This window comes from Natator depressus, chromosome 1, assembly GCF_965152275.1.
Source record: "Natator depressus isolate rNatDep1 chromosome 1, rNatDep2.hap1, whole genome shotgun sequence".
Lineage (NCBI taxonomy): Eukaryota > Metazoa > Chordata > Testudines > Cheloniidae > Natator > Natator depressus.
The window spans coordinates 99,229,283-99,255,544 of NC_134234.1; the positions used below are offsets into that span (position 1 = coordinate 99,229,283).

General features: G+C 39.5%; 1 protein-coding gene across 2 annotated transcripts in view; it reads left to right on the top strand.

Moving 5' to 3' along the window:
* Positions 1–26,262, top strand: part of PCCA (propionyl-CoA carboxylase subunit alpha) — a 388,477-nt gene that overhangs the window by 89,008 nt on the left and 273,207 nt on the right. For both annotated transcript variants that reach the window (XM_074963058.1, XM_074963066.1), the window contains exon 7: positions 20,369–20,500. In XM_074963058.1, the coding sequence (XP_074819159.1) occupies positions 20,369–20,500 (132 nt within the window). The remainder of the gene's footprint in view (positions 1–20,368; positions 20,501–26,262) is intronic.

Sequence of the window (26,262 nt, forward strand, 5' to 3'; positions counted from 1 at the left end):
ACAAGTACTCCTTTTCTTTTTTCTTTTTACAGCTGTTGTAGTTGTCTTTTGGTCTTGATCCTACAGTCTTTGAAGTTGGTGGGTCTATTTGCATGAATAAAGGGTTGTAGGATTGGGCCATAGGTTCCCTTGTTTGGAGAACTTCTGCCATACATAGTGTTCTGGAATTCCTATTAAACTTACATAAATCTAGAACTTAAGATGTTGTTTGTTCCAGATTTAAGTTAGTGATTTCCTTATTTTCACATTTCTTTTCTATATTTTAAAGATCTTTCGGAACCAGTATTTTTGTTAATTTTCCAAAATATGTCTCAACTCATTTTTTTTTAAAGGTACCAACTTGGATTAATAAACATTTTTTTGGAAAATGTTCAGAAGATTTTCCCTTGAATTCATTTTGCACAGTTGATCAGACCATTTCTTTGTAACTTTGTTTGATTTTTAATTTTGTTCTAATGCCTTTTGCTTAGTTTATTTCTCTGACGGGGTATGACATGCAATCAGTTTATATATGGTGAAGACTGTGGTGAACATACAATCCTAAATTCTTATTATTGTATTTGTTTTGGTATTCTGCTCGTTACATACTATCTGTAATTTAACTCTCTGATGAATACAGCCTTTCGTGGAATGACTTGTTTTAGAATAATGAATACGTACCATTTTATTCAGAGTTCAAGCAGGTAACAAAATACTCGGTTAGCAGTAGAGGCAGAGCTGGTAGCAACACCTATAGTTAAGGTTGCCTAACATTTTCTGTTATGAGCCTGCTTATAACTTTGGGCTCTTTTTTCCCCATGCTTGCTGTGTCTCAGGCCGAATTAACTTTCTGTAATGTTTCAGTGAAAATGGTTCAGCCATTTCCGAAGAACGAGGTTAGGAGAAAAAAGTAGTTCTGCTCATGATAAAATATTTTTCAGCCACTTTTTTGAAGTGATTTGGAGCAGGAGCTTTAAATTTGTTATGGGTATAGTTCTAGAATCAGGGATGTATCTTTTTCTGTGTCATTTGAAAATCTATGTAGATTTTGCTATTTGGAAAATGCTCAGTAGAGCTTGTTAGAATGTGGTTGCTAAAATCCCTAAAGCTGCACTGAGCATGCTCATTCCTCACAGAGCTCGCTGTGTGCCGGTTATATTGCACATGCTCGCAGCCCTCACCAAACATTCTGTGTGGGCAGTAGATGTGGTCACCCCATCTCAAAAAAGATATATTGAATTTGGAAAAGGGGTAACACAAATGATTGGGGGTATGGAACAGCTTCCATATGAGGAGAGATTAATAAGACTGGGACTTTACAGCTTGGAAAAGAGATGACTATGGGGGGGGGGGATATGATTTGAGGTCAATAAAATCATGACTGGTGTGGAGAAAGTAAATAAGGAAGTTTAATTTACTCCTTCTCATAACACAAGAACTAGGGGTCACCAAATGAAATTAATAGGCAGCAGGTTTAAAACAAACAAAAGGAAGTATTTCTTCACACAACGCACAGTCAACCTGTGGAACTCTTTGCCAGAGGATGTTGTGAAGGCCAAGACTATAACAGAGTTCAAAAAGAACTAAATAAATTCATGGAGGATAGGTCCATCAATGGCTATTAGCTAGGATGGGCAGGGATGGTGTCCCTAGCCTCTGTTTGCCGGAAGCTGGGAATGGGCAACGGGATGGATCACTTGATTACCTGTTCTGTTCATTTCCTCTGGGGCAGATGGCATTGGCCACTGTTGGAAGACAGGATACTGGGCTGGATGGACCTTTGCTCTGACCCTGTATGGCTGTTCTTATGTTCACAAAGCTATACCTCCAGATTGGGGGGATTCAGCCGCAGTATCACCTCTCTCTGGGTTGACCTTGGGGAAGGTGCACTTGGTTGGGAACCAGGAGGAGATAGTGATGAGTTCTGGTTCTAGCTCTCCCACTCACTGGTGTTGTTTGTGTGCTGTTCATATCCCTTAATATCGAGCAATTCCTCATACCCCCTGCAGGCAGGTATGATTTATCTATCTTACAGTTGGGGTAACTGAGCATTTGCTCAGGTCAGCTCTAGTCTCAGCTCTTTTAGAACTCAGGTCTCTAATGTTTCAAGTCTATCTCATTGATTTAGCTACACTGCCTTTCAGAATGGATGTGCTGAATCTACATGATAGTTCATGTTGTCTGTAATACCTAGCCTACATTGCCTTCAATAACCTGGAATGGAACCCAAGATTCCCAGTTAACAGCATTCCTTTGCTGTCTAGTAAATTGTTGTGTAAGCCACTGGCAAATTGAGTTTCACATTCCCTTTCTAGTGGCTCTCCCACTAAAGTAACAGTCTGCTACTGCTACCGGTTACTCCATTAACTCAGTTTGTTGGGGTCTGCGCTGTGGTTATAAAGGTATGTTGGATTCCAAACCTGCTGCTTACCTCTGTGGTAGCTCTGTGATTCTAATGGAATTTCTGTTTGCAGTTTAAAAAAACAAAAAACAAAACGAAAAACAAACTAAAAACAAAAAAAACCTAAAGGAACTACATTAAAAACCACTACCCTAAAAGAATGTGAGGCTTGCAAAATCAAGCAATCAAAAGGAAATGTCAGAATTAAGGTTGCCTATGAAATCTTAATTCAGCCCTTTGTGCATATTGCATTATAACTTTTTCTTCAGTACTACTACTGCTATTGTTAAATCACATACTGTTTGTTCTTCACAACCCCTGTGTCATGTTGTGTACCTAGTGGACAATGAATAAGGCAGATACTTACAAGAAGAGAAAGGGTTGGTGCTTTAATATATTGGTCTGGGGCCCAGGAGAGCCGGATTCTATCCTCAGCTGTCACAGACTTTCTGCGGCTGTGTGTAAAGTATAAACTTTGGTCAGCGTAAACTACATCAACGTACAGCTTCTGAAATTTGCATATTGCTTGTGCATGTATGTTCTTGGCTGCTTGCATTGTCCTGCACATATTCCCCACAAGTGCTTGTGTCAATGCACAGTGCTGTGCACCATGGGTAGGAATCTGTGTGCCAGGCGTTGCTGTCTAGCACAATTCCTTTTGAGAACTTTTTGCAAGTGTTGTGGGATAGAAATGACTGACTCATGGATCTCTGAGATATAGGGGTCAAGTTTCTAGCATGCAGCTTTCTCCATCCCATAATTTCCACACTATTGTGAAAAAAAAAAAAAATCTCACAAACCCATTTGGCACTTTTCAGAGTCTATCTCTGACAGAAGCCTGGAGCCCATAGCTCTGCACTGTTCTCATGAATGTTGCAAATACAGAACACACGATTCTTCAATGATGATTTTTCTGTGGTTATTCAAGTGTTGGTGGCTCAGTGGAGACACACTTCACTGTTATCAACGTGCTCTGGTTGGGGAAGGTGCATGATGCCCGCATCGTTAAGAACGGAGTACTGTTCAGAAGAATACAGCCTCTCTCCAAATTTTACAACCCCTAATCCATGAATAAAGATTGAATTTTCTGAGGATTCAGTAAATGTTAGTTTAATTAATGGACCCTTTAAGAAACTTTATTCTGGTGAGTCTCACTGTTTTTGTACTCTGTTAGCTTAAAACCCCCCACCTATATCTTCCCTCCAGAATACTGTACTTCACTCGCACCCCCATCTAAGAACCTCTTGACATAACACACTTTTTCAATTTAAAAAAAATAAAAATTATTTCCTGCTATTTTCCATGGCTGAAAACTTGTCTGCTGAGGCTAGCTAAATGTTTTTTTCCTGCAGAGAATCTTAAAAAGAAATGTCCTCCTTCAAAATGGCTGGCCTCATTTAGGATGGCCACCATTTCTCTGCAACTTATGCAGATGGATGCTCAGGACCTGATCTTGCAACTATTTAACCCTATGCATAACTTTAGGCGTGTGAGTAGTCTGATTTCAGTAGGACTATTCACGTGCTGTAAATTAAGCACATGAGTACGAGTTTGCAGGACTGAGGTCTTAGTCCACCTCAGTAAAGAGGGCCATCACTCGTGAGAGTGAAGCCAGGTTCTCCTCAGGGAAATTGCCACCCAAGTGCTTTTCAGAAGGCGTAGAAGATGAATATGCAGGTGAGAACAAGGAATATATCAGGGGTGGCCAAACTTACTGGCCCTCCAAGCCACATATGACAATCTTCAGAAGTTTGAGAGCCCCAGCAGGTATGCAGCCCCAAGACACCCCTCCCCGCTGGGCAGAAGCCCGTACCCCACCACCCCGCTGCAAGGCAGAGGTCCCAAGCTCCCCCCCACCCCCTTTCTCCACCAGTCTGGTAGGTGGAGAATGGGGGTGTGTGTGGGAGGGGGGGACTCTGCAAGCTGCACTTGAGTGGTAAAAGAGTCGCATGTGGCTTGTGAACCCCAGTTTGGCCACCCCGGAATATATTGTGGTAAGCAGGTTAATATGTGGGGGTAGAGGGTTGGAGGCTATGGGGCAGAGTTAAAGCTGTGGTGGTAATATCTTACGAGTAGACCAGAGTCAGCGTGTTGCAGGTGGATTCTCTGCTAACCCAGTGGCAGACCACTCTGCCGCTGTTAGAGCCCTGGGCTGGGATGTGGTGGAGTTGAGCGGCCCGTGTCCCCCCCCGTCACCCCACCCCTGGGGTGGCAGTACTCCCCTCCTCCCCCCTTAGGTCAGGAGACATGTGCTCCGCAGGCAACCCCTACTGCGCCCTATAGACTGCTTGCTGGGTGCTCAACCCCTGCTGGCGCCCTATAGACTGTTTGCTGGGGCCCCTGCCCTGGATGAGGGCCTGGGCCCCTTGAACATTTGTGGCTACCCTGCCTAAGGGTTAAAGTCTTCAACTGTGTGGTGTCCCGCCCTGGCTGAAGGCCTGTGCCCCTGAAGTATTCACAGCCTTACCCTGCCTATGGTTTGGGGCTGGAGACTGTTAATTTCCCCATTTACTTAGCCTGTTTTAGGAGCGGGTGTAGCAAAGGGGTGTGGCCTCCCTCAGAGATGACAGCAAGGGAGAGCCACACCCATCTGCATGCTTGCAGTCCCATATTTTGTAATAGAGTATTATATGTCTATTGCAGGTGACTTTCTACCTTGCAGTGGTGTGGCTGTATAGATGAATACTGCTAAATATGGATAGTCTCTTGCATCTGTTGCTTTTTCTGAGCAAATTCTTCATTATACATTTTCCACATTCAGCTAATCCATTGGCTTGAGGATATCTGGCACTAGATGTCTCAGAATGAAAGTTGTGCATTTTAACTCAGGAATTCCATCTTCTTGAATTGTGGTCTGTTGTTGTTGTTCTTGGAGTTCCATGACGTGCAAACACAGATTTAATGTGCCTGCCAGCTGTTGCTGTTGTGGTGTTTTCTAGCAGGACTACCTCTGGGAAATTGGTTAAGTAGCTCATTATAACCAGATGATGTCTTCCCAACGAATTGCCAGTTGTTTGTGCATTGTCATTGGTTCTTTCTGCTGTTAAAATCTGTACTTCTGATGTGTTCCACACTTGCTTTCTTCTATGTCACTGTTAATTTGTGGCCAGAACACACCTTCTCTAGCTCTCCTTTTTGATATAGTCATTCACAGGTGCCCATCATATATTTATTCCAGTATTTTCCTTCTCATCACTATGGAACCACGATCTGTGTCCTCTTCAAAAGCACACCCGAGAAAACTGAAAGCTCCTTTTTATAGTACGAATAGGCAGGTAGAAAGTCGCCGTCCCCCCTCCCTCCCCCATCCTTCCTTTACTTATTGCTTGTATCACTGCAACATTTCAACCTTAGCTGTTTGTCACCAGTTCATCCCATATGCCTGTAGGTACAGCACATGTCACTTATCATGTTCACATATCTGTTCATTGCTTGTTCCAGATAATCGGACTGTGTATTGTGAGATGGAGCATATACTCTTGCTAAATGGCATCCAGGCTGGAACTCCAGGGTCATATTATACTTCTGTATTTTCAAAAATAGTTGCTGTGTCTTTGGTGGTGTTTCTCTAGGTCCATTTCTGTGTACAGTAGAACCTCAGAATTACGAACACCAGAGTTTTGAACTGACCAGTCAACCACACACCTCATTTGGATCCAGAAGTACACTATCAGGCAGCCGCAGAGAGGAGACGAAGCCCCCCTCCCTTTCCTCCCCTGCCCCCAAAAAACAACAAATACAGTACAGTACTGTGTTAAATGTAAACTACTAAAAAAAAAGGGAAAGCAGCATTTTTTTCTGCATAGTAAAATTTCAAAGCTGTATTAAGTCAATGTTCAGTTGTAAACTTTTGAAAGAACAACCATAATGTTTTGTTCAGAGTTACGAACAACCTTCATTCCCAAGGAGTTTGTAACGTTGAGGTTCTACTGTATTGCCATCAATTGTTTGTGATCAGCTTCTTCTTTGAAGCTACCACCAGAGAGAGAATCATGAAAAGTTGTACCTCCATATGCCAGAACTCATCTCTCTTCAGTTTTCAGTTTGTGCATACGTCTTCTCTTTGTCTGTCCTAGCTCTAGAGGTATACAAGGTTGGCAACCAGTCTGTTCCATGACACTAATAGTACTGCTCCCAGCCCTGTTGAAGCATCTGTGGCTTTCAGTGGGTCAAAAAATTTCAGCTCTGGAGTTGATGTCTGAATGTTCTTAAAATTTTTGAACTCTTTCATGCTCGGGCATGCATGCCCATTCAGTGCCTTTGTGGTGGTGAGTCTTAGGTGTGTTGTGTGAGCTGCATAGTTAGATATGAATTTGCTGACATAATTCAACATGCTTAGCAAACTTTATATTTCCTTTTTATCTTCTGGTCTCAGCATGTTCACTGTTGCTCAAATAATTGATTTAACAGGCAAGATTCCCTTTGAGGAATCTCTTCCAAGAATGTTATGTCTATTATTTGAAATTAACATTTGGTCTTACTCAGTTTAAAGTTATTAGCTCTTGCAATTTGCAGTACTCTTCTCAATTGTTCCTGATGTTCAGTGGCAGTGCTGCCCCAAATTAGGTCATCAATGTATACTTTAATGCCTGCTAGATCCTCTAGCAGCCAGCTTATTTTACAGTGAAATACTTTTGGAGCCAATTCTGAAAGGCAGTTTTAGGTAGTGGTATCTACCAAACGGTGTTTTGAAACTGCAGATCTTGAAGTCCTCAGTGTCCCAGGGGATCTGCCGAAATCCTGCATCCAATTAGCTGAAAAATTTGGCTCCTACCAACTCAGACAGTATTTCACTTCTTGTGGGCAAGTGGAATTGTTCTCTTTTTAGTTTTTGTTCAACTCCTTAGGGTTCATACATAGCTGTAGTCCCCCTCCTTTTTCTCTACAGTTACTCAGGAGTAAACCCAATCTGTTTTGTTTCTGTATTTGGTGAATGATACCATTTGCTGTCATTTTGCAGCTCTTTTTCCAGCCTCTTTCTTAAGGCTTGTGGAACTTTTCATAGAGAGTGTACTGCAGATTATGCATCTCCTCATAACTATGTCTTGTATGTTACTGGGAGGCACTTTGTTTCCTGTGAATACATCTGTATATGATGTTGTTAATACTTTTTGATTCTTTGTCTGTCTGTCTGTCTCATACATACTCTTAATGAGACAAAGAGCCTCACGCATGTGTCGGCCCAAGACTGGTTGCTTACTTCTGTGTACCACCATAAGCTCTTGTATCGTTTTCCCCTTGTATTTAAATGTTCGTGTGCATTCTCCCAACACTGGAATTTTTCCTCCATTATACTCTTTCACAGATAGTTTTGACTCTTCAACTTTTATGTGCTCCTTACATCTCTCTGTTTCAGTTTACTATATTTATGTGTGCCCCAGTGTCTTACCTTGTATGCCACTTAAGTGCCATTTGTGCACATTTTAATTAGCCAATCTTTTGAGTTTTCAGCCTCCTCCATTATTGTGCTTAAGAACAGCTCTTCCTCTTTGTTAAAGAATCCGTTACTGCACTTAATACATACACTTTCCTGTTTTCTCTGCATATTTTAGCATAATGGTTGAGTTTATTACTGTTTCTATGTATTTGCCTGAATGCTGGGCATTTCCTATATTCATGCTGGTTGCCACATCGCTTTACATGTTTCAGTCCTGGACAATTTTAATTTCTATGAAATTTTCCCTTCCCAATTTAGAACCAGCAAGGGAATGGAACCAAATGTGAGTTTTACAGATCTTTTCATAGCTGGTGTCAGTAAACTTTACAGCACCATGCACCAATACATATATTATTCAGACTTGTTCTGTCAGGAACTTCCACCCCATCATATATTTTGTTCAATAGGTTTGAAATAAACAACTTCCTTAAATTAGCTGAGGCACTGATTAGAAGAGGCAGAGTTTAGTACTGGCCCCAAAATGCAATTTAGAGTTAAAATTTAGATAGTACTATTAGTGAAAAATACAAATTCATGTAATTGATTTTATAATCCAGGTTCTTTTTTATTTTTAAATAGAAGATAAAGGGCCAAATTCTTGCTTACTTTACTCATCCAAGAGTGTATAAGTAAGTTGCATGACTAAGGTGAACAGGATTTGGTAGAAAATCAGTGTCACATACACAGGCCTTCATATCCAGAGATGTTGAAATCAGCAACAATAACGCTTCTCTCAAGTAGGGTTTGGACACAAATGTGTGGGTGTTTTTTTTTGTTTTTGTTTTTTTAAAAACACAGTATTCAGGAGGCGAAAAAACCCTGTAATAACTTACCTCACATAATTTAGAACAGTTGAAGACAGAACTGAGCAATTGGAGGGAGCGTTGTATCATTATTAAATACCCAAGGTAATAGCACGGCGGAGTTTATCTTCCATTATCAGATAATAAGTTAACAGTTTTGTCTAAGTTGTGTGCGCACAAGTTTAAGGGTTGCTTTTTTTTGTAGTAAACAAATTTTAAAATAAACTTTCATTACGTTGGTTTATTTACACTATTAGTTTTCTAGGATCTCAAATTCCCTCTATTTGTAAAAGGATGATCTACCAAAACTGCTGTATTGTATGACAGTGTAATATATACTGTGTGCAGTGTTGTATATACTGTAATATATGATGTATATTTAGATGTCTGTATTCCATGTGTTTTATAGTTGCATTTGTATACGTGTTGGAAGATCTTAAAACACTTCACAACCATCAACTGATATATTTTAGGATGACTTCACCTACCAATGGAGTGCCTCTAGATCGATGATCATATGCAGCTTGAGTTTGACAGAGCATAGCAACAGTGTACTCTTCATTTAAGGGCAGGAAATGAATAAGAATAGTATGCCCAATTGAAAAAATAGGGGCCTTTAGGTAGGAAGAATGTAATTACCCAAGTTGGAATTTAGTCAGGACAATGGGCTTACAGCCTTTATTCTTATGAAAAGTGCTACTGGATATTTAATGACCACCTCAGTTTTATGCCATTTGAAAACTGGGACCTCCCAGCATCATGATGTTCCAAGCACCCTGCTGTGACACTAGCTCATTACTGGTTTATTGAGACAATGCCACTTACTGAATCACCAGTACCACTACTTCCAGCACCCAGTTCTGCAACAGACTTACAAGTCATTTGTGCTCTCTCTGACTCAGGTTCTCAATTTGCAATATGGGTATATTGATGCTTATTCAGCTTTGTAACCACTGCGAGATCTCTGGGGAAAAAAGTATTGGTAAAATATTAAACATTATTGATTTATTATTTGACTTAAGAGGCATTCCCTCCAAGTTCTGATGCACTCTTATGGGATTATTGCAGTTTAAAAAATCCTGTGACTACAAGGCTGAGATTTTAAGATTTTTGGGCAGAGACTGTCTTTTTCTGTTTGTACAGCACCTTGCGCAGCGTGGTTCTGGTTCATGACTGGGGCTGCTAGGCACTACAATAATACACACTATTAAGATTTTATAATTATTTGTATTATTGATTATCATTATTTATTGAGCTCCATTTGTGTTTGCATTATTTTGTTATAGCCATGTAAGTTAAGCACAAACATAATCTTTTGCAGAATTGAGAACTGTTGCAAATATTTCAGAGAAGAAAGTTTCATTCTTGTATTTATTTGAAAGGCTTCAGTACACCTGTGGAATTGAATGGACAAAGGTATAGTTGTAGGGTATTTAGATATGTCATATGCACATATGTATTTTGAATTATAAAATACAGGTTTGTAAAGTTGTCTTTGAATATTAACTTTTAGCTTGGTAATATATGAAATGTAAAATATAGTAAGAAGTGAGCCCAGTTCCTTAGTAACATGAGATACTAGTTTAGCCAAAGGAACACCCCCTCCTCTCCACCATCAGTGCCTGTTTTTCATTTAGTGTAATGTATATTTTGTATTAAACATCTACTTGAGTGTTCTGTGCCAAGTGCAGTTATTGCTTCCAGACTGAAGGCCAAACAGCCTGGAAAATAAAGTACTGGTAACTTTCTCTACTGCAGATAGTATCATCTTTGAAGTAGTGCTTCTTTTGGAAAAGAGAAATGATTGGTATATTAGATGCATCCTAAAAAAACCAACCCAACCCAAACTTTTTTTTGATGGACAGGGGAAATGCCTGTTGAAGAACAAATCTTATGTGGCTGTTTATATCCTGGAGAAAAGGTAAGTTGCTTAATAATTGGTGTATCTAAAAGGGATCCATATTCACTGTATAATTGGTGGGAATGGTGTTCCATAGTACATCAGGTAAGTGAAGGCTTTTTCTATCTTGCTGATGCTTTCAGAACATTTTATACAACACTTGCATCTTGTGAACATATTAAAAAAAAAAAAACCCCAACACCCCCCCCCCCCCCCCCCGCCCGCAAACCCAACGACTTGTACTAATGGTGAGGTAGATGCTTCTTTTGCCTCTGGCAAAATCCTTTACCACAGATGGGCTTGCAGTGAAGAGAACTGATAGAACTTTTTTGTCTTACACTAAAAATGAAAATGGTCCCTACAAGGCTGGAAGATTGAGAAGATTGAGATTACACTTGTTAGTGTTTGCCATTTCCTTTGTGCATACCTGATTTCTTCTCTTTATCTTCATGTAATCAGCAGCTATATCCATTTCCAGAATCTAATTGAACGTAATGAAGAAAGAGGTTGGGCTGTTAAGCCTCTGCATTCTCTGCTCTTTGTGCTGATCATAGTGCTAAAAAGAGATGAGTTAACATAAACCTGAGTAGGCTGTTTAACCTTTTTTCTCTTCTGGAAATGTAGATGCAATAACATTTGCAGCTGAAAAGGCTCCTTCACAGTTTCTAATGTTTAAGGATGCAAATGAAGCATTTTGTCTTTACTGTCGCCTGGAGGTGTTATGCAAGAAAACAGAAAGAGGTTTCTAGGATTAGTTCCACAGATTTCTTTTATCATGTAAAAAACCAAGGCTGGTTTCAGTGCCATGAACTGAAGAAAACAATATGGAAAACATCTAGGGAAAACTCTTACATGTTTCATCTGTTTCTACCTAAATTTTCTGGGTGTTCATTACTTATGAAAAGTTAAATACTTAGTTCTGTTGTGGTACATAATGCTAAAGTTAACTTTGTATCCTTTCTGGGATCCTCACTTTTAAAAAAAAAGTATTCTCTAGATAGAAGCAGAATTGATCATTAATATTTGTATGTCATGTAAGTTACTGTACACTTATATTTTATAGTAGATTTTCTTTGTTATAATGTGCTTTCTGACTACTGATATGGTCCAGTGCTGCATTTGGGTTTTTGAGAAATGTACTGTTATAATAATAAAAAGATGATTACTTAGATTTTTCTTAAGCTTTGATTTGGTGTTTTATTAAATTAGATTTGGCCTTCATAGTAAAATCCAAAGCAAAATTTTGAATTTGAATACTTTTTCACGAAGATGATTAGCTTTTTGAGAGTGCAGAGAACGTTTCTTCAGTTTTGTTTTTCTACTGTTGTACTCTCCTGTTAATGATATTTTAGTGTTCTTCTTATTGCATTTCTAGAAATTGGAAATTTCTTCCAATAAAGAATTTTCTTCAAAATAAAGAAAATACAATTTATTGTATATACTATGAAATTCCTGTGTAATGGTTAATAAATGTGAAAATTAGTTCATACTGTACAATAGTATGATTTTGGAATATATGTGCCCTGATAAGATTAATATTCTTTATTGTGCCATTCTAATTACCATGTTATGAGTATAGAAATTCATATTTTAGGAAACTTTTAAATAAACGTTAGTTTCTAATATTACTTTTCATTTAGTAGTTTGTGCCTTAGGTGATACTGACTAGACGTATTATGGCTGCTCCTTGACCCCTACCCAAGAGGTTACATACCTTTCTTCTGAGACAAGCAGTTGCAGGGGTACAGAGTAACAGCCGTGTTAGTCTGTATTCGCAAAAAGAAAAGGAGTACTTGTGGCATCCGATGAAGTGAGCTGTAGCTCACGAAAGCTTATGCTCAAATGAATTGGTTAGTCTCTAAGGTGCCACAAGTACTCCTTTTCTAGTTGCAGGGGTAGTGGAACTAGAGTCCTATAATGCAGTCTTGAGTCCAGTCCATACTGGGCCAGAAACAGTGCTTGGAAATCATGTTTAAACTTTATTTAAGCATGAATCTATCTAAACAAAATTCTGGAACAGTTTAATTCCCCCAACCCCTCTTTTTATATTAGTTCTCGTGGAAGTGTATTTAAATATAGTGTAAACACTGTGCCCATACTTTCTTTGCAGCCCATTACAGAGAGGGGAAGAGTGTCAAATGTTTGGTTCAACTTGAGGTAGTCCTATTTTTGTATCCTGTCCATAGGAGGCTTGTGCTTGTCATATGGACAGAAATATATTAAATATCCAGTATGCTAGATTATGTATGTTGTTTTATTGGTATTATAGGACAAAAATTCACCATCTCCAATAAAATGATTAATTTGCAGCAAAATTTATTTCTAGCTAGTTGGCTGTCTGATCACATATATATTGCCATTACTATGTATATGTTAGACTATTACTTGGAGTGAAGAGTGGGCTTAAATTCATAGCAGTTCTCAGTCTGGTGGTGGTGTTCTACAGAGGGGTATACAAATAAATCTTGTTAGTTCATGTTTTAATAAAGCAAAAACATAAATTTAAGCCTCCTAGTTGGATGAATTTCAAGTAGATTAAATACTATCCAAAATATTTCAAGGGTTTCAGGATTTTAAATGGGTATCCTATCATGGCCACATTTTTTCCCCTTATGCTCATAGTTGTAAAAGTGCCTTTAAGGTTTCTATAAACTCAGTTTTAAGAACAGTCTGAAGCAAATTTCTTAAACCTAGTTTCATTTGATTTAAAGTAGAGTTCCTTCTTTTTTCAATAACTTTATTTAAAAAAAAAAACCTTTTTAAGATTTACTCTTACATATACAGCGCTTACATCTATGTGGGAGAGTCAGTAAACAATAACATGCATAATGCAAGGTACAAAACTAAAAAATTGTCATGGGATAACTTGATATGGGGCAGGAGTCTCTTCTACAGATCTCTTTATGGTCTTCTACAGAAATCTCCTTTACCTCTTCTACAGCAATTACTGCACTGCAGGGCTGCAGAACTTCCTCCTGTAAACCAAATGGCCGGTAGATTTGCATAGTTGTGGATCACTTGACCCTGCCTCATGCAGGCTCTACCTGGCCAGAGACTGCTCCCATATTCCCCTTCATAGTAGGATTCTGGGAGACCACATGTAACATAAGGAGCCACATGGTGTTCAGGTGGATTCTCTGGGCACGTCTACACTGCAATAAAAGACCTGTGGCTGGTATGGGTTAGCTGAGGAGGGTGGATTTCAGAGCCTGGAGTCCAAACCAAGCCTGAATGTCTTCACTGCAATTTTTTAGCCCTTCAGCCTGAATCAGTTGACTCGGGTTCTGAGACTCAGTGCTATGGGTTTTTTATTGCAGCGTAGGCATACCCTTAAAGTGGATTCTTCAAATCCTGCCTCCCACAACCCACTCATCATGACTTGACCACCACTTCTGCATTCAGGATCATATATGCCTATGTAGATGGCAGTGGAGAAATGGCTTGTTTCTAATCCTGTAGGTATGTTAGATTTTATAATAAACCAATTTTATTTTCTTTTATTTTCTGTTCACCATCAATTTTTTTCGCTGTTCATAATTGTAAGGAACCATAATTAAATACAGAACGAAGGAGCCTACTATGACTCTCCTCAGAAAGCATGATTGTATCATCATAGAGGGATAATGGCAACAGGCCTTAGATTTCTAGTGACACAGAATAAAGATTAACTTGATGGCTGTGGAATATATTATAAATAGGGCTGTTGATTAATTTTTTTAATCGCAGTTAATTTTTTTGAGTTAATCGCGTGAGTTAACTGTGATTAATCGCACTGTTAAATAATAGAATACCAATTGAAATTTATTAAATTTTTTGGATGTTTTTCTACATTTTCAAATATATTAATTTCTATTACAACACAGAATACAAAGTGTACAGTGCTCACTTCATATTATTTTTTATTACAAATATTTGCACTGTAAAAATGATAAAAGAAATAGTATTTTTCAATTCATGTCATACAAGTACTATAGTGCAATCTCTATTGTGGAAGTGTAACTTACAAATGTTGATTTTTTTATTACATAACTGCACTCTCAAACAAAACAATGTAAAACTTTAGAGCCTACAAGTCCACTCAGTCCCACTTCTTGTTCAGCCAATCGCTAAGACAAACAAGTTTGTTTACATTTACGGGAGATACTGCTGCCTGCTTCTTATTTACGACGTCACCCAAAAGTGAGAACAGGCGTTCGCATGGCACTTTTATAGCCGGTATTTACGTGCCAGATATGCTAAACATTCGTATACCCCTTCATGCTTCAGCCACCATTCCGGAGGACTTGCTTCCATGCTGATGATGTTCGTTAAAAAAATAGTGCATTAATTAAATTTGTGACTGAACTTGTTGGAGGGAGAATTGTATGTCCCCTGCTCTGCTTTACCCACGTTCTGCCAAATTTTTCATGTTATAGCAGTCTCAGATGATGACCCAGCACATGTTGTTTGATTTAAGAACGCTTTCACTGCAGATTTGGCAAAATGCAAAGAAGGTACCTATGTAAGATTTCTAGAAATAGCTACAGCTCTTGACCCAAGGTTTAAGAATCTGAACTGCCATCCAAAATCTGAGAGGGACGAGGTGTGGCGTATGCTTTCAGAAGTCTTAAAAGCACAACACTCAGACGTGGAAACTACAGAACCCGAACCACCAAAAAAGAAAATCCAGCCTTCTGGTGGTGGCATCTGACTCAGATGATGAAAATGAACATGCATCGGTCTGCTCTGCTTTGGATCGTTATCGAGCAGAAACCGTCATCAGCATGGATGCATATCCTCTGGAATGGTGGTTGAAGCATGAAGGGACATATGCATCTTTAGCGCATCTGGCATGTAAATATCTTGCGACGCCGGTTACAGCAGTGCCATGCAAACGTCTGTTCTCGCTTTTGGGTGACATTGTAAAGAAGAAGCGGTCTGCATTATCGCCTGCAAATGTAACCAAACTTGTTTGTCTGAGCAATTGGCTGAAGTAGGACTGAGTGGACTTCGTTTTATTTTTGAATGCAGTTATTTTTTTTTGTACATAATTCAACATTTGTAAGTTCAACTTTCATGATAAAGAGTTTGCACTACATTACTTGTATTAGGTGAATTGAAAATACTATTTCTTTTGTTTTTTACAGTGCAAATATTTGTAATAAAAAATAAAGTGAGCACTGTACACTTTGTATTCTGTGTTGTAATTGAAACCAATATATTTGAAAATGTAGAAAACATCCAAAAATATTTAAATAAATGGTATTCTATTATTGTTTAACAGCGCAATTAATTGCGGTTAATTTTTTTTAATTGTGCAATTAATCGCAATTTTTTTTAATCGCTTGACAGCCCTAATTATAAATTTGCTCTTTACAAAAGTAGAACCACCAAAATTCCTCTTGTTGTAGTTTGCTTTTGGGTATACAGGAAACAACTGACAAAACTTTATCATTGGGTACATGACCATTATATTTCTGAACAAAATGCAGATGCATGTTATGCTGAATTTATGGTGAGACCTGAATGTAACAGTGTAAATGCAAAGTGGAAACATGGCAAGCGTTGGTGTTCAATAAGTCTTCAAGTTTTGAATATATTTTTTAATGCGTATGTGGGAAAGAGAAAAGTTGGAAGCTGTTCTTGATATTTAGTATAACAGGAGTTTGACATATCAGCTGAAAAGGATTTGGTCTGCTTTTTGGCAACTTAGTTTGGGTATTTGTTGAATTTTTTGCAGTTTCATAGGTGTGTTGCAGAGCACAATGTGCAGAGTCCCACATTTTGTGTGATCTTGACACACTTTATAGTGAATAATTTAGGCAGTGGGAAAGAACTAGATGGGGAAGTGACCCACTGTAGCTAGACTAGGGGGATGAAAAACAGGTGGTGCTTTTCTGTCTTCTGTTGAGATTTTTAGAGTAGTTTTACGGGAGGACAAAGATTTGGAGTTGTCAGATGCACAGGACAGTGAGTTGGTGCATGTGTCGAAAGGGAGATTGTTCCCCTCTTATTTTTAAAAAGCACAAGTTTTAAACTCTACATTTGAAGATAATTTGTTTTTTTTTTAAACCCATGGTTTTTTATTTCTTTACTAATGCAGGTACTTTAACTTTCTTGAACTCAACATGTAGGAATGTTGTGAGTCTGTCATGTCTCCTGCAAGTGTAGAACGTAGGTTTATTCTGGAAGTTCTAAAGTGGACTCATCTAGAATCTGTTCTTCCTTGGTAGCCCTGCTTGCATTAGAGGACAAAAAGGCAGCACAGAAGTTTTATTTGTTGTAACTGTGGACTCTGTGCAGCACAGTGAGAAGTGGCCTGGCCATAGGATCCAGTTCATGATGTCTTCTTATGGAGAAGTATTCAGAGCTTGATCCTGTGAGCTGCTAAACTCTGGCTCAGATCCAGTAAACATTTACGCATGAGCTTAACTTTAAGCCTGTGATTTGTCCCAAGTCAGTGTGACTACTTACGTGCTTAAATACTTGCTGAATTGGGGTCACAATGCTCAGCTCCTTGTAGAACTGAGTCCGTAATGCTTTTCTCTACACTTCTAGGTGAAATTCCTTTCTTCATCACTTTTTCTGCTCCTTCTCTTTTTAGCTTTTTTCCTTTCTTCCTCATCCCCCCCACCTTCCCAGGGGTGAAAGTAACATTCAACACTTACTGGTATGGGGGCTGGCTCTGGCCCCTGGAAGGGGTGGGGCCTTGGGCGGAAGGGGCGGGGCTTGGGGAGTCAGTGTCCCCTAGCCAGCCCATCAGCGCTGCCTGGCCCATGCCGCCCGGGGCTCCAGCAGCAATTTAAAGGGCCCAGGGCAGCTGCTCCTTTTGCCTTCCCCCCACCCCCATCGGTGGGGGGAGGCAAAAGGAGCAGAAAGAACAGAAAACAGGGTTGTTTTTTTCTGTTTATGTTCATATTGTCTATTTCCTTAAATCTATTTAAAGACTTAAGCCCTAAAGTGACTTCTTCTGAAACCAAATCTCAATTTAATGTTGCAGGTTCTCATTAAACCATTCTATAACCACTCCAACAAGCCCCTTAGCATTATCCATTACTTGACTCTCTTAAAATAGCCTTTTTAGTGGCCCTCAATTCAGACTATATCTGAATTTTTTTTCTGAACAAAGTGGTTGATGTTCAGAACACCCCCTTTCTTCCTGGTGCTCATCCCTAAGATCAACTCTTTATTTCATTTCAGTGAGAACATTTTACCATCTCTGCATTCTAAGCAATCCCAAAGAGACCATTTTATAACAAATAATGCGCATTGATTATTATTTTGCAACATCGTGACATTGCATTTTTAATATTTTGGTGTTTATATCAATAGTTTGTTCTTTATTGACACATCAATAAAATGTGAAGACATAGCTACTGTGACATCAGCCATCATAATAATAAATGATTACATTGTCTTGAAAGGATAAGATAAATAGGTGGCAACCCAATGTGCCCATACACCCCACACATAAAATTAACTTTAACTTTGTAGTTAGATGTTGATAGATGTTTGGCTCTATATGTGTGTGCTCTCTGTGTGCTGCCCTAGCCCTAAGCAGACAGCTGGCATGGCAGACCTCGAGTGAATCACTCAGTGACCACAAAATCCGTTAAGGCATGAAGGCACCAGCCCAGGTTTATTGTCGATGAAGCAAAGTACTATTATCCCTCAGCCTCTACCAGATCACTAATACATGTATGCCCATAACAATGGACCAGCTCGGTGAATGGTGGGACTTTCCGTTCCTCCCTAGGCCAGACAGAAATACTCCCTCTGATACAAACAAGTTAGTACTGCTCCTCTAACATAGTAAGTTACTGCCCCATGACATGGCTAGTTATCCATCACCTTGTACATGTTGGTTTGATCAAAACAACTTTATTACGTACTGTCATCCCAGCCTTATTTTTTAGGAGGGGTCAATGTGTTCCTGTTATCCTTGGGGAATGTTTTTGTACCATCCTTGATATTGGGATGTTCTGGTACCACTTGATATCTGGATGTGTTTGCATGAGTACTCTGTGACTAGCGCTTATTATTTTTCTCCAGTATCAGCCCTGTTCTTCCCAGATTCTGTGAGTAGGTCCTGCCTCATACCTGGCCTCTGATACAAGGGGTTATGTCTTAGGCTCTCTTCCTACTGTATTCTCCCATTTTTTTGTCTTTTTACGGGGAGGATGTTTACCCATCATCCCGGAAAAGCATAATGCTTGGACTGAAGATGGCCCAGTGGGCTAAACACTGTTATGTGGCCACCTTACTTTTCCATCTATATATTCACACCCCATCTGTCCCTTAGTCTGCACTTAGTCTGGACAGATTTTATTTTCCAATTGTTTTTAGTCCCCTATAGTGGACCTGGGAATGTTAGGCCTGGCACCATGACTGAGGCTTGGGGTGTAGAGTCGTACTTTGATAACCTGTGGGTGACATGAGGAGGCCTTTATACTTAGTTGGTGGTCAATGAGATGGGCGTTGGTCAAGATTATAATAATATGCACATGTGTATATGTTTATACCTTAAACATTTATTATAGGGCACATGTGGTTCAACACACCTCACAGAGTATCCAAGTATACAGATGTCCAACAGCCTTTACAAACTGGTATAAGTACAAATATTTGCTTTAAAAATATTAATAAGCATTTGATTATTCCTTATAATGATTATTCATACTGTGGCAGTGTTGATGGTGGCCGATCTGGGTCATTCCACAAACTTTAAAGCACAAATTCTGAACTTCAAAATAGTATCAGTGTTAAATGGCAACTCTGAAAATATTGGTATTCAGTAAGCTGTTCTTCCTCAACACTTTCAGTTGTGGTGGTTAACTTTTGCTGCTTAACTGATTATTCAAATAGAGAGAGGCTCTTCTCTTTTAAATCAAGCCAATGGGAAAAGCCATACAGTCTGGCATGACTACTCTTTTGATGGTTAACCTTAATCGTCCTTTGATCCCCATATAAAATTTTAAATATCTTAATAATGTAATTGTTCTGGCTCTAATTTTTATGTACAAAGCTTCTTCCTTTTCTGTGTATGCGCACAAACATAGTGTAAAGTAGTTACTTTCACCAAAGGTGATTATAATGGAATTGCTGGTGGAACTGCATAATATTATCCCTTAGTAGAGGATGCTAAGAAACTGTTATGAAAGGTACATTTTTCACTTAAGAAAACCCAATTTTGTTGGCTAGCATCATAGGGGATAAATGAGGAAAAATCATACTTTAATACTAGTAGCATGAATTAATTTTTATGCCACCCTACGTCCAGCTGAATGTGGAAAACCACATTTGTAAGATTTCACTTGTCTGAAGGATGCATGCAAATATTATATTTTCCATATTGCAGTATTTTCAATATTTTTTTAAGTTCAGTCTTCAAAGTTTTTTAAAATGTTGAATAAAAGACTTTCATTTTGATGTTGGATAAGGCTTTGGTTTAAAGAATGCATAATGAAATCCCGAACTGTATTATACTTTAGTAAGCAATCTTTATAAGTCACTTTTGGCTGTTTCGATCATTGGTTAACTGGACTCCTCTCACTCACGGGATATTTCTAATTTTCAAGCTGGAATACTTTGACTTTTTGCTGTTTTCTTTGGCCTGGCTTTGATTTATACACACACAGATGATAGGGGCTTTGAATCTGTGTGTATGCATGTTTAACAAGTCCATATACATTTTTAATGTACCAGCTCAAATGCTTCTTCCCTTTTAGTTATGTTTCGTCATAAATATATTATTTTCCAAATAAAGTTTCATTAAGAAATTTAGATTTTTCTTGTGTAAACCCATAATGAACTCCTGCTTAAGGATGTTTTTGTTTTGTTTTTAATTTAAACCTTCATTGTCTCCACAGGCATCAGAAGGTGTCACCTTTATTGGACCTGACACACATGCTATTCAAGCTATGGGAGACAAGATTGAAAGCAAATTATTAGCCAAGAATGCAAAGGTCAACACAATCCCTGGCTTTGATGGAGTGGTCAAGGTGAGAAACTGTTTAACTGCTGTCTCTCCTCTATGGGCTCTGACATTGTTTAAATAAAAGTACCACTCTCTTCAGAGGTGTGATATAGGATGCAATTATAAATTCAATATTCCAACTTCAATAGAAGATCCAACTGAAAAATGTCATTGTCCTGATATTTTCAATGGCAAAAATGCTTCTGAAGAGGAAGAGCTATTGGAAGAATAGAATGAATTGTCAAATATTAAGCAGGTTTCAGAGTAACAGCCGTGTTAGTCTGTATTCGCAAAAAGAAAAGGAGTACTTGTGGCACCTTAGAGACTAACCAATTTATTTGAGCATGAGCTTTCGTGAGCTACAGCTCACTTCATCGGACGCATACAGTATGCATCCGATGAAGTGAGCTGTAGCTCACGAAAGCTCATGCTCAAATAAATTGGTTAGTCTCTAAGGTGCCATAAGTACTCCTTTTCTTTTTGCAAATATTAAGCAGTATGCCATGGACGGCATATGAAGTGTGGTTCCTCAAAACATCTCACATTTTAAATTACATTTGAGATAGTTAAGACCGGGGAATATGAGTTTAATACACCAGATGTAGGTTGGTGGTTGTGTGCGTGCGTGTATGCATATATACCTTGATGTGTGTTTTTCTTCCTTCATTTTCCCCCAGTTGCATTAACTTTATTGGCATGACCAAGGTAAAGTGTTGCCAAAGTTAATATGTTAAGTATTTGTGGGCAGCACAGGTTTCGCAGTGGCGTTTGATACACCATGTGTATTTTGTATTTCTCCCCAGTACTAAGTCAGTTGTAAACTACCTTATATTATGAGACTGGTTCTATAAAAAAGCTCTTTTTCTTCCAGACTTATAAGCAGTGTTTCTTCCTTGCTTTTAGTAGGAATTCTTACACTATTTCCCGTAGGTTGTTCCACCATCTTAGCTGTGTTTCTGTGTCTCGTACAGTGAAACGGAAAATGTTTTGATTTCATCTTTCCTTTGACATATTGTGATGTTTATGTGTGTCTGTGAATAGGCTACATAACGGGGTTATAATACAAAATTGTTTGCACATGCTGAAAACTTGTTGAAACTTTCACCTTTTGGGGTGAAATTTCTCATGGTTGGTCTTCAAGTTGAATTTTTGGGGTAATTGTGAGCAAATATCCTTTATCTGTTTTTGTTATGGGAAAAGGGGGAAAATATATTTCCCATTTAAAAAAAATTCTGATCAATATTTTTTTAATTTAGCGGAAGCCAAAAACAGCTGAAGTTTATAATCTTGACACTTGGCATTGACCTGGTCCTCATAAGGCTTGTGTACATTATGAAATATTGTTGTGTTTTGAAGATGATTGTGAACAAATGAATTTCTTGACACAATGCTGACCATGATTTAGGGCTTGTTTACATGGGGAATTTAGTGCAAAATATCTAGAGTGGGAATTTAAAGTGCAAGAGTGCCTTTTTGTGGTGTTAATCCTCATCCAAAATGGATTAAGCTAAACTGCACAAAAGTATTATTTGCACAAAATAAGTGTGTCCACACAAGGAGATGGTATGGAATACTCACTGATAGCTATACCGTACTAGCTATTCTGGGCTTTTTCCCCCTGTAGACAAACACTTAGTGATCTGCACAGACCAAGACACATAGTGTTCAGCATCATGTCAGTTAACCAGGATTAAACCCTTCTGGGGTTTTTTGTTGGAAGGAATGAGTGACAGAGAGATTAATGAGAGAGAGAGAGGGAGGTAGAGAGGACGTGATGCGGGGAGAAATTGAAAGAACATATCCTATGGACCTGGGAGCAGAGGTAGTCCTTCACCTCCAAGTTCTGCGTTTTCACTAAGGGTATGTCTACACTGCCCATGTTACAGCATGGCCATGGCAGTGCTGTGATGTGGGCAGTGTAGACACGCTTTATCGCCAGGGGAGAGCTCTCTTGGCGATTAAAAACAAACCAACAACAACCCCCTCCCACCCCCCCAGCCTGAACGAGCGGTGGTAGCTTTATTTCTGGGAGCGTGGCTCCTGGCTATAAAGCACTGTCTATACTGGCACTTTTCAGTGCTAAAACTTTTGTCACTTCACAAGGTGTTTTTTCACACCTCTGAACGACTAAAGTTTTAGCTCTGAAAGTGGCAGTGTAGAAACAGCCTAAATCTAGCTTTTCCTGCAGCAACAGAAGCCAGCCTGGGTTTTACAGAGGTAGCTTTGCTTCCATTATGCTTTCCCCACAGAGAGACAGCTTTACAAAACCATTTTTTCCTATGTGGATGCCTCTTTGAATTGGCCTGAGAGTGATCGAGATAATGACTGGACGCTGGATGCTAGTCACTGTGGATCTGCATACACTAGGCAAAATAACGTTGCTAGTGCTGGTGATGGAAATGCCTGGGGCCTGCGATGTCTGAAGGACTCATTTGTGTTCTCAAATAGGTGTTCACAGGCATTTTACAATGGCATTACCATCCATGAGAGTACACTGCCTTGGATCAAACCTTTATAAAGCCACTACCTACACTGGTGTGCTCTCTGCTGGTGCAGTGCTAATGTTGTTTGGAATGCTGAGATGTTGCATCAGTAACAGGTCATCTTGGATCCATTGCAGGATTCTATATCCTGTCTTTCAGCAACTGCTCCATACAAGGTTTGGAAGACTTAGCAACAGTGTAGCTGTTACCCAGCTGAACTCTGCTCTTCCTGGTAACTTGTCCCTCATTCTAACAATCCTAAGGGCGAGTAGGGACTGCAACTGGAAAAAAATCTGATGAGTGGGACCCATGGAGTTGAATATTCATAAATAGCTTTTATTTTACACATGAAACCATCAAATGTGTATGGAACACTTAATATTAAAAATTATCATACAGTTGTTTTGTTTGGCTATGTCTACACTGGCAAGTGAAAGACACAACTTGTGTCGTTCAGAGGTGTTGGAAACCCCCACCCCTGAAAGACGAATGTTTTGTCGATGACAAGCACCAGTGTGAACAGCACTAAGTGTGAAGAGCGCTCCTGCTGATAAGGCTAACACCGCTCATTGGGGGTGGGAGTTTCTTGTTGGCAGGAGAGCCGACAGACAGCAGCTACACTACGCTCATTTTAGCTGCACAGTGTAGACACAGCCTTAATGTTTTTAGGTACTGGTTGTTTTATTCTATTGTAAAATATCAAGCCTACAAAATCAGGATAAATGGTTAGTAAACACTAATGACACAACTAATAAAACTAATGGGGGAAAATAACTGACTACATGTAGTTATGCCTGAGGCCTGTGGTTGCAATGTTTTTTGGAAAACTAGCTCAGAAACTTCCAGAACCCGAAAAAATGAATGGAAAGAGGATCACTAGTGATATGATGTTTGTATTAGTATGTGGATGACAGGCAGCTGCACGTGACCTTTATGCCAAATATAAACAATGCCATCTCCCAGCCCTCAATGTTTGGATGGGATCAGCACCTACTTGAATGAAGAGCACTGTCCCTCAAAACTTCTGCCACCCCTGCCCCCCAAATCCTCGTAAAACAAAACTCACTAATCAGGTTACATTTCCTACCTTCTGGGGAGAAAGGAAAATTGTTTTTTTTGATCCTTGTGAGATTCCTGGATATCAGAAACAACCTGTAGATATGCTCATTAGACAACACTACTTCCACATGAAATAAAGACTTGAACAGAAGAGAGGTTGACTTGACTGGAAAAGCCTGAGACACTATATACTTAGACCCATGGGAAGAACCCCATCAACCAAAGTAGGATGAGAATATCTGCCTGCGATTGCCCTTGAATCCCTGATTGGAAGGAATCACAACAGATATGAACCTGTTTATTGTGGTATCCACCTGGATCCCAAAGTGTTACAGGGCGTTTAGTCCCTGGTAGACAGTTTTCTTGATCGATCAGCTAGTGTGAGGAACAGCTCTGCATTCCATTTGCCAATTCAGCCAGGAAGTGAGGGGCAAGGCAGTGAGGAGCTCAGTGGATACTATCACAGGAGCTGCATTCAAGGGAGGGGATGAGGAGCTAAAAGCATGGTGTTTGGGTCTCAGACTTGTTTTTAACTTTGCATTTCTGCCTTTCTAGTGGCCATCCACTTGGCCAGTGAGCAGGAAAGCCGTCAGGCTCTTTTGTGTTTGAATCCCTACCTGACCCTTCATCAGGACAAGGTAGTCATGAGGAGTGGGATTTTTAAAGACACAAAGGGCTTTTATGTTCTCTAATTCCACTGGTTTCAGAGTAACAGCCGTGTTAGTCTGTATTCGCAAAAAGAAAAGGAGTACTTGTGGCACCTTAGAGACTAACCAATTTATTTGAGCATGGGAGTTGGATGCCTAACTCCCCTTTGTGCCTAAATCTGTTCTCCTTTTTACTTACCAAGATGACTTCCTCTTTCCATTTGGAAAGAAAAATGCCTTCACACTCTTTGTGTGAAGAGAGCTTTGCATAATACTGTAAAGATCACTTCACAAGTTAGAAAGACAGACGAGGGTTGTTGTTTTTTGGTGGACAAAATGGCATAAGAAAGACCGTGCTTCGCTGTCTTGTTCAGTTCAAGACTACGTTAAGGAAGACTACATTGCTCAGAGTGAAGAGCTGTCTGTCTGTTTGTTAATTGTCATTTTAAACAGTGCGGCGAAATGTACAGGGTGCTTTACAAATCTAGAGTAGAACATGTCCCCTTCCTCAAATAGCTTATCATTTAAGACAGTGGTTTTCAACCTGGGGCCCATGGACCCAAGGGCGTCTGTAGACTATGCCTAAGATTTCCAAAGGGATCCGCACTGCCATTAGAAATTTTTTAGGGGCCCGCAAACGAAAAAAGGTTGAAAATCACTGATTTAAGATATGAGACAAATAAAGGTCTAAACACAGCGCAACAGTTCAGGTAGGAGAGGCTGTGGAGAGGGTATAGGCCAGGAGAACAAAGTACTGTACAGTAGAAAGGATTCTTTCAAGGATTCATCTTTAAGAAGAGTTTTGAAAAATGGAAGAAGAGGGTGCCTGGCATACAAGAGATGGGAGCCTGTTCCCAAGGGAGTGATCAGCATAAATGAAGGTCTGAAGTCAAGAGTGGAAGAGGGAGATGAAGGGATCATTGAAGATAGAGTATTGGGAGAAGCAGTGAAAGTGAGTTGTGGAGTAAGAGAAAATAAGAGCACAGCTGTGGGTGAGAGCAGGATTATACAAGAAGATGAGGAGCTTGAATCTGATACAGTAAGATAAAGGGAGTCAGTAGGGGGGATTCAAGGTTTTGGGGCATCGGTTTGAGAACATGAGGACTTCAGCAGATATTTTGGTTAGACTGGGGCCTGGTCTACATCTTAAAATTTAGGTCAACTTAGCTACATCTTCCAGGAGTGTGAAAGACCCACACCACTGAGCGACACAGCTATGCTGCCCTAACCCCCAGTGCAGTTATGCTACCAGAAGAATCCTGTGGTGCTGTAGCTTTGCTGGTATAGTCTCTGTAGTGAACACATGGCATTAAATGGGAGAGGTGAGAAGCAGAGAGGCTAAAGAAAAAGGTTACAATAATAATCAAGGTGAGCAATGACCAAACTGCGTGGTGATGAAGTGTATGTGGGTTTCTCGCAGTGGGGAAAGTGACAGAAGGCAAGATTTTACAGGTTAAAGAAATGTGAGGGAGAAACTGGGTAGTGGGGAGGAGGAAAAAGGCTGTAGTGAAAAGTGGGAGTGGGGAAGATAGTGGAGAAAAGTTTTTATTGCTGGATAGTGTCCAGTTTACTTGTACAGCAAGTGCCGCAATGCTGAG